The sequence below is a fragment of the Podarcis bocagei genome (assembly GCF_964188305.1).
Source record: "Podarcis bocagei genome assembly, chromosome: 1".
Taxonomy (NCBI): domain Eukaryota; kingdom Metazoa; phylum Chordata; class Lepidosauria; order Squamata; family Lacertidae; genus Podarcis; species Podarcis bocagei.
The window spans coordinates 85,878,487-85,887,382 of record NC_138125.1 but is presented as its reverse complement, the minus strand read 5'-3'; the positions used below and the strand labels follow the sequence as shown (position 1 = coordinate 85,887,382).

The window sequence follows — 8,896 nt, the reverse complement described above, 5'->3', positions numbered from 1 at the left end:
TTTACTAAGGTGTGCTATCTTCTGCAAATAAAAATAGGAGAACAATGATGAAATAGTATTAGATCCAAACTAGATATTACAGTGTGTACTATGTCCATCACCACCAAAAGCTTCAGGAAGCCACAATTTTAAGTCTTGAAAGAGGAGTGCAACCATTCCATTGCAATTGTCAAATACAGACAAATGACAGCTTCATGAAATGGTGTTTTACAATCAGGGAAAACAAAAAGATCATGTGTGTTGGCTGAAGACATCCCTGTACTCTCTGATGTGAGCAACACTCCCTTGTCCTCATATGAACACTGCATAGGTCAAAGAATCAACAATGGTTAATATTCTTATCTCACTGCTCCCCACTAGTATGGCAACAGAGATTACCAGGAATGTTGCGAAGTCTTATAAATGAAGTGGGGGAACTGAAGCCCTGGGTGATCAATGAATCCTACAAAACTGAACTAATTTATAATAGTATGCTTTTATTTTACTGCATAGGGATGTGGGTGGCGTTGTGGTCAAAACCACAGAGCCTAGGGCTTGCCGATATGAAGGTCGGCGGTTCAAATCCCCACAATGGGGTGAGCTCCCTTTGCTTGGTCCCTGCCCCTGCCAACCTAGCAGTTCGAAAGCATGTCAAAGTGCAGGTAGATAAATAGGCGGGAAGGTAAATGGCATTTCCGTGCGCTGCTCTGGTTTCGCCAGAAGCAGCTTAGTCATGCTGGCCACATGACCCAGAAGCTGTATGCCAGCTCCCTTGGCCAGTAAATTGAGATGAGCATGCAACCCCAGAGTCATCCATGACTGGACCTAATGGTCAGGGGTCCCTTTACCTTTACCTATTTTACTGCATATTGCTCTGAAATGCAACCCAAAAGAATGCCTGCAGCTGGATGACTACCACACTACCTTAAAACGAATTACCACAATTATGCCAACAATATCTCATAGGAGAACACTGTAGGAATGAATCAGCCTCACAAACTACAAGCATAGATTTTTCCACCTTCTGCTGATATTATTGGCGACAGTCCATTCATTTTATGGAACTGGATTATGTCACAAACCTCTGAAAATGAACTTTGACTTTTGACTCCACAGTCCCACAGTCCCACAAAAACAAAATACTTAATGGAACAAAGACCTGTAATGGCCAAACTTGGCCCTCCAGCAGTTTTGGGACTACAACTCCCATCACCCCTAGCTAACAGAACCAGTGGTCTGGGATGATGGGAATTGTAGTCCCAAAACAGCTGGAGGGCCAAGTTTGGCCATCACTGAACTAAGTCTTGCATGGTGTCACAAACCCCGCCCACTTCTTGGAGGGGGTGAGTGGTAATTTATTTTCAATACAGATCCACATTCTACCACTATGGGAAACTCTTTCACACCAAGGCATTTTGAGCAACTTGCTTTAGCTGTCTGTACTATCTGGTCTTCATGAAGTGGAATTTTGATTGTTCCTGCTGTTCACTTATTTACAGCATCCTGAGGCGTAAAGGAACCTGCTTGGATTGTGTTCCTATTTTACACCGCCATGCCCTTTCAGTATGTAAGAGTCTATGACTCTAAAGTTTTTTTGTCTGCCTACCAAGGAGATTGCTGCTCTTGGGAAAGGGGAATGCATGCTCCAAAAAATATGTGAAAAAGCTCACATACATCCCCTTCTTCCCAAAGGCAACAACAATGAAAATAACTATGGAGGGACATACTCCTTCCTATGGAACTGTGTAAGCTAACAGTAACATTTTTTATAAAACCTCTTGCCCAATATTTCATATTTGTTACGCAGTATGTAAGCTATCCTTCAGCTGCACATGACTATGTTTTTTACAACAAGTCAATGCAGAAAGACTGCCATCTGCATTTCTGCAGATCTCCATAATCTGCTGCTGCTTACAGTCACAGGCAACTAGTAGTCTACATCACATACAGAGAATAAAAAAAGTCTTTTGTAAAAGAAAAAGCCAAAATAAATCCCAGGTAATTGATTTGCCCCCAGAGAACCAAGCTGTTGCTAGATCTGACTGCTAGACATAAAAATTCACAAGCACTCTGAGAGTCTATCAGGTTAGTTAACATAGCATATCTCACCTTACCTGTGAAGACGATGGATGTCATTCCAAGAACACCAAACCAACAGTTGTAGATAGAATCTGTCATTTTATAGTTAGTTTAGCATCAGCTAGAAGCCAAATCCCTGAAACACATGGGTGAAGCCCATATCATTAAAATGCTCTCCATGACCCCTCAACATAATCATCTGAGAACATGCTATTTGGGAATTCGTTCTTTCCATTCTTCATCTTTAATTGGTTCCAAGCAGAAGTGTTTCATCTCCATTCAGTCCACAATTCAATGTGAATCTTTATTTATTACTTGCCTCTATTTTCTGTCAAATTAAGTTTGTTGATAAACTTGTAAGACAGCCTGGTCCCAATCTTGCCAACTCAACTGTGCAAAGCTATTTCTCATGGGGAAATTTGTAGTATGCCTTTCACAAGAATAGGCTCTTCAAGTATATGGCATGCTGATTCATACTGAAAATGTGAAGTGTGAGCTTCCAGTGGAACATCTTGCATTTGCAAACATTTCCATCATTATCCTCACATACACACACGTCAGCAATTGGGAACTTTGAGATTGCAGAGTCGTCAATGTTCATAACACCTACATTCCCCCCCCCCTTTCCATTATCTTTTCTGGTCAAAGAGGTTTTGAAGGGCTTCAAAACATTTCAGAAACAAGCCCAATCTTTTTGACCAAAGATTGCTGAGTTAGTTTGGAAATCAGTATGGCCATTGAGGTGGAATGGGTTTTGCACTCCCACGTTCCCGACACAGAGGGTTGCTAGGAGAGGGAGAGGGCAGGTGCAAGGTGCAGGGAATGGGTTTGGTGCAGTGCATCATGGCAGGACCTTCTGGTTCACTCTGCAGCCATATTCTTCTCTGGGTTCAGCTCCCTATGTAAAGAAGCGCACGTCTGAACCCACAAGCATGCCCAGCAACCAAATCTTCCCTTTACAAGATCCCAATATGTTGTTGGAGTCAATGTTTCTTTCCATTAAGAACATGTTTTTTCTACCTTAAATCTTATTCTCAACAAGAAAGTAGAATAATGTAGAATAAAGAAAGTAGAATCTTTATTATGTTTATTACGTGAAATGACAGACAGAATATACGGGTGCTGCTTCAGACACCCTGATTATAGAGATATCAATAGGTAACAAATCCCCCAGTACAGTTGCTCCTTGATCTTAAGAGCATCCCAAGCTACCCAAAGCCTGATGAGCAGGTACTGCAATTTGCCACAGAGCCACACTCTAAAAGTAAAGAGAAAAAGGGAGGGGGTATAGTTTTCCTGAAGAAAGAGGAACTGAAGTCTGGGATCAGAGATGTGTGCCTTCCATGTGAGGGTTAAGCTCTTCCCATTAATATCAGCAAGGCTCCAGCCGTTCCCTCACTCAATCCTAAGTCTGCAGTTCAGCAAAGAGGGTAGCTGGTCCTTGAGAATGTAAGGCAAAAAGGTGGTCCCATTGAAGTGTGTGAGCTATCCAACTATGGAAATCTGTGGTTTAAATACTATTTGGAGCCAATGTAACATGATGAGTAGGGGAGGGGTCTTCTTGGAATGAGCATTATAACATACTTATTCCTTTCCATCATAAATACGTAATTTATTTTTGTTGCCGAAGTACACTACAGGATCCTGGAGACCCATGGAGATGAAATAGATTGCTCGCCTCTTCTTCCCTTTGGCAAATGACTGTACTGTTGAAATGGCGATGAGATTGCACTGGCCTATTTATTCTGAATTTTTGTATGTGATGCCAATAAAGGTTTGATGATGATGATGATGATGATGATAAATAATTTCCATTCCCCCCCCCCTATTTTGTATAGTTTGTACAGTCTGAAGTTGAAAGAGCATGACCTCCATAATAAATGACTAGCTGGTTATATTTTTTCTAAACCATTACTTTTTGAGGAAGAGCCTACTGTCTAAGCAAAACAGGGCTTTTTTCATTAGAAGAGGTAATAAGCTTTGCTTGTAACAGCAGATGAGTGCACTGCTCTTTACATTAACGATTAGGAGGTCTGGATATTTACTCATTCCTTCCCAGTCACATTTAAGATAAAGATTATTACCAGAATAAATATATACAGTAGTGAACCATAGAAAATGTATAGTTTGGCACCATTGCTTCACCCTCCCTTGTCCCACCCTTTTCTCTTTCTGCAAGTGCCAGCAATTAGCTATGTTGGAGTGCTAAAAGAGCAGTGGTGCCTCACCCAGGCTCCCTCACTGGACCCTACTGTGAAGGAGCAATATAGTTGGCTGCCAGGAATGTGGCATTCACTCACAGTCAAAACACTTCTCCATGTCTATCAGTGAATGGTGTGACTGTCTTGCCTAAGTATCACTACTGCAACACATTAACCATCCTCTGAAGAAGGGTAATCAGAGCCATGCTATTCATATAGTTCCCTTGTCACAAATAGCATATATTAATCTTTGCAGCAACAGAGAATGATGCACCGGCCAATGTGTGCAACATGTGGACCTTCATCATACCTGTGTCAGAAGCTTCCAGCATCTACTAGAGCAGGCATGGGAACCTGTGGCCCTCCATATGTTCCTGGACACCAGAATGGACAATGGTCTTGGATGATGGGAAGTGTAATCCAGCAACATCTGGAAAGCCAGGGATTTTCATCCGCTACAGGTTAAATAGTATACTCTCTGTTATCATTCAATGGAATGGTGCTCAGTTCTCATTTTTCCCTTGCTGACAGAAAACAGGCATTAGAATTCCTTGGTGCTTCAGTAAATCAATAGCCTGTAAACCTCAAATTGTAATACTTTGCTTGGAAATAGGCAGAATTTGTTGTACCTCATTCCAATAAAAATTGAGAGGGCCCAAGTCAAACTTCAATGGAACCTAACTACACATAAAAAATGGAACAATCCCATACTCAGAAATGGGATTACATAAAGGATTGTAGACTGTGTGAATGTAACCCATTATAGAGATAAAAATTAAAAATGGAAAATGAGATAAAGGGTACAATAAGATACAGAACCAGGATTTTGATAATGAAGCTTATCGCCTCTGAGAGATAATCTTTCCCCCAACCATCCTTTTGAAAGCCTCTTTTACCTCCTTGTTTCTCAGGCTGTAGATGAGTGGATTCAGCATAGGTATTGCAAGGGTGTAAAAGACAGAGATGATTTTGTCCTGTTCCACAGAATATTTTGAACTGGGCCGTAAGTACATGAAAGCAACTGTGCCATAGAAAATGGTGACAGCTGTAAGGTGGGAGGCACAGGTGGAGAAGGCTTTTCGTCTGCCCTCGGCTGAGCTGATCCGAAGGATGGTGACAAGTATGTAACTGTAAGACACCAGAATACCCAGGATAGGTATTCATACAACTGCTGTTGAGAAGCTAAAATGAATCATATCAATGACGCTTGTATCTGAACAGGAGAGCCTTAGAATAGGGACCACATCACAGAAGAAATTCTTGATGATGTTGGATCTACAAAAGGACAAAGTAAATATAAATGAAGTCTGGACCGCTGCATTCACACAACCTGTTAGATATGAGCTAGCCACAAGCAAATAACAGAGCTTTTTGGACATGAGAGCAGTATACAACAGTGGGTTGCAGATTGCAATGAAACGATCGTATGCCATTGCACCCAGCAGCAGCACTCACAGGATACAGCAATGCAGAAGAAGAAAAACTGCAGGGCACAGCCAGTGAAGGAAATTGTTTTGCTTTCTGCTACGAAGGTCATCAGTGTCATGGGAGCAATGACAGTGGAGTAACCGATATCTAACATTGACAGGTGGCTCAGGAAAAAATACATAGGAGTGTGGAGCCGGGAGTCAATTGTGATTAATGTTACCATGCCAATGTTCCCCACTAAGATCACCAAGTAAATCAGAAAGTACACAGTGAAGAGAAGAACCTGCAGATTCTGGTTATCTGTGAATCCCAGCAAAACAAACTCAGTAATTGCGGTGAAGTTTCCTTTTGACATTTTACTAAGGTGTGCTCTCTTCTGTAAATAAAAAGAAGAAGTGACAACGTTTAAATACTCTTAGCTCAACACTAGATGTTGCACATATTAACTTGTCCACTGACAAAACAAGAACCAAAAGCATTTTCAGATGGCCTTGCATTAAAATGGAGGGGAATGGTAAGGAACTGTTGAACACTTCCTCCTCTGAACAAAGCATCCCTGCTATAAGCTTCAGAAATTATTGTTCCCCAAAGAAGAGGGGAGTACAATGAAATTATGTGGTTCTTGCACCATGGGACCTCTCTCTTTGTTGGGATTCTTCCTGACCTGACCTGTGCTTTCCTTCTGGACAGTTTCCTTATGTCAAATGACTAGAGTTTATCTAGTTACCACATGAGGGGGGCAGGTCAAATGTAGACTGCAATGCACTCTACATGGGGCTACCTTTGAAGGTGACTCGGAAACTACAACTAATCCAGAATGCGGCAGCTAGACTGGTGACTGGGGGCGGCCGCCGAGACCATATAACACCGGTCTTGAAAGACCTACATTGGCTCCCAGTATGTTTCCGAGCACAATTCAAAGTGTTGGTGCTGACCTTTAAAGCCCTAAACGGCCTCGGTCCAGTATACCTGAAGGAGCGTCTCCACCCCCATCATTCTGCCCGGACGCTGAGGTCCAGCGCCGAGGGCCTTCTGGCGGTTCCCTCATTGCGAGAAGCAAAGCTACAGGGAACCAGGCAGAGGGCCTTCTCGGTAGTGGCGCCCGCCCTGTGGAACGCCCTTCCAGCAGATGTCAAAGCGATAAACAACTACCTGACATTCAGAAGACATCTTAAGGCAGCCCTGTTCAGGGAAGTTTTTAACGTGTGATATTTTACTGTATTTTTGGTTTTTATGGAAGCCGCCCAGAGTGGCTGGGGAGGCCCAGCCAGATGGGCGGGGTATAAATAAATAAATAAATAAATAATAATAATAATAATAATAATTATTATTATTATTATTATTATTATTGAGGTTTGGAGTCTTCTCCCCCAGGAAGCAGCCTGCTTATGTAAAGTCACTAGGAGTGCTCTCATTATCAAATGGGGGCACATCATTTTTTTTTGTAATGAGGTGCTTTGCAGGCTGATCCATTTAGCTCATAAATTTTACTTCCTGCAGGGTAGGGTCACCCAGTAAACAGCCATAGGAGCATGATAGAGTTTGGGGATATTTCCTGCACAGGGCTTTCTCCAGTTTCATAAGTTCATTGTGTTCTAACATTATTTTTCATAAGGTGATCCTAGTTTACTCCAAACAATGTGTGTTACTTCATTATATCTGGCCTCCTTACACAAATACTACTTTTGCTTGCAGCATACATTTCTCTCTTTTTATATGATGTCTGTATTACTGAGGCACCATGTCAGGGACTGGCTGGATGAGGAGGAGTTGTAGAAGCTGCCTGACAGGAGCCACCCTTAGAATTCTCTGTGTGTTCTCTTTTCTGCTTTCTTAATAAAGAAACTAACTGCAAGTTAGCTGGCATGTCACTATCTTTCTCTGTTCTGCAAATGACCTGTACTCTCTGTTGGCTCCTTAACACACCGCAAAGAGTGGGAAAGTATCTGCTTCAGGGAGATTCTGGGTGTCTGACCTGTCCCATGCCAGGGTCCAACACCGGTCAACTCCCATGGGAGGTGTTGGATACCTGCCAACTATTCAAACAGAATGCCATTCCATTGCCAAGGGCTGATGGGAATGAAGAGTCAATCCTCACACTACTGCCATGCCAACCCCACTTACCTGCTGTTATAATCAATAAGGTTGTAGCTTTATTTAACCAAACACTTGTCTGGCACGTGTCATTCCCACAGCACCCACAAGCCACAAACCTGCAGCTGCCTGGGAAACATTGCCTTTGTTTTATGGAGCAGGAGTTTACCAACTGCATTAAAAAAAAGTGCTCTGTGGCAAATATGACATGCTTAGAATAAGGAGCACTCATTTTATAGCCTTGTATAAGCTAGAAACCAAATCCGTGAATCACATGAGTGAAGCTCATATCATTAAAATGCTCTCTATGGCCTCTCTGTATGCTCCCTATGGCCTCTCTCCTGAGGACCTGCTATTTGGAAATTTGTGGTTCTTTCCACTATTCATCTTTAATTAGTTTCAAAGAGAACCGTTCCCTCTCAATAAAGTCTATGCTACAAAGTGTGCAACTGAAGCCCCATTTTGTGTCCACCACCCATGTGTTCCCTATATACTCTACACACGCCCGATAGGTTAAGGATCTTTATTGGCGTTAATATGTGTGTTTCTACTCTGTGTGTCTATTCTTAATTTCATGCCCAATAAGAAAGATAGCACACCAGCAGAATAAAGAAAGCTTGGTTTATTACATGGAATGAAAAAGACAGCGCATATATGTGTTGCTTCAGACACCTTGATTACACACATACTTAACACAACCAGGCAGCAAATCATTCATGTTCATCTTAATAGCAAAAGGATCTCTAACTACCTCAAAGTCTAATGAGTAGGTGGAGCAATTTGTCACCTTCTGGGGCGGCAAGCGGCGGTGGCATGTGGCGGAGGTCAGGCACCCATAGCAAAAAAATGTGGGTGCACAAGCTCCCAGGGCCCACTGGAGCTGGCGCCAGTGCTCAATATACAGCACATCAAGGGCGCAACTTGCTGCTCCAACCCACCCCTGTGGATCAGCATGGAGTAGACAAAAGGCTCTGAGGGCAGTTCCTTTCTTTGTTCCCTTGAGCTGGCCAAATATGAAATGTATGTTAGCTTCCACCCCTTCAGGGTGATCATCTCGGCAGAGGCGTAGGAATGGGGGTGCAGGGGGTGCGGTCTGCCCCGGGTGTCATCCCTGA

At 42.7% G+C, this 8,896-nt stretch overlaps 1 protein-coding gene across 1 annotated transcript in view; it reads right to left on the bottom strand.

The window, feature by feature from the left end:
- Window positions 1-5,098: 5,098 nt before the first annotated feature.
- Window positions 5,099-8,896, bottom strand: part of LOC308594233 (olfactory receptor 5AR1-like) — a gene marked incomplete at its 3' end in the record, with an annotated part of 12,431 nt that continues 8,633 nt past the window's right edge. Inside the window, exon 3 of the mRNA XM_081207146.1 lies at window positions 5,099-5,387. Within this exon, the coding sequence (XP_081063272.1) occupies window positions 5,099-5,387 (289 nt within the window). The remainder of the gene's footprint in view (window positions 5,388-8,896) is intronic.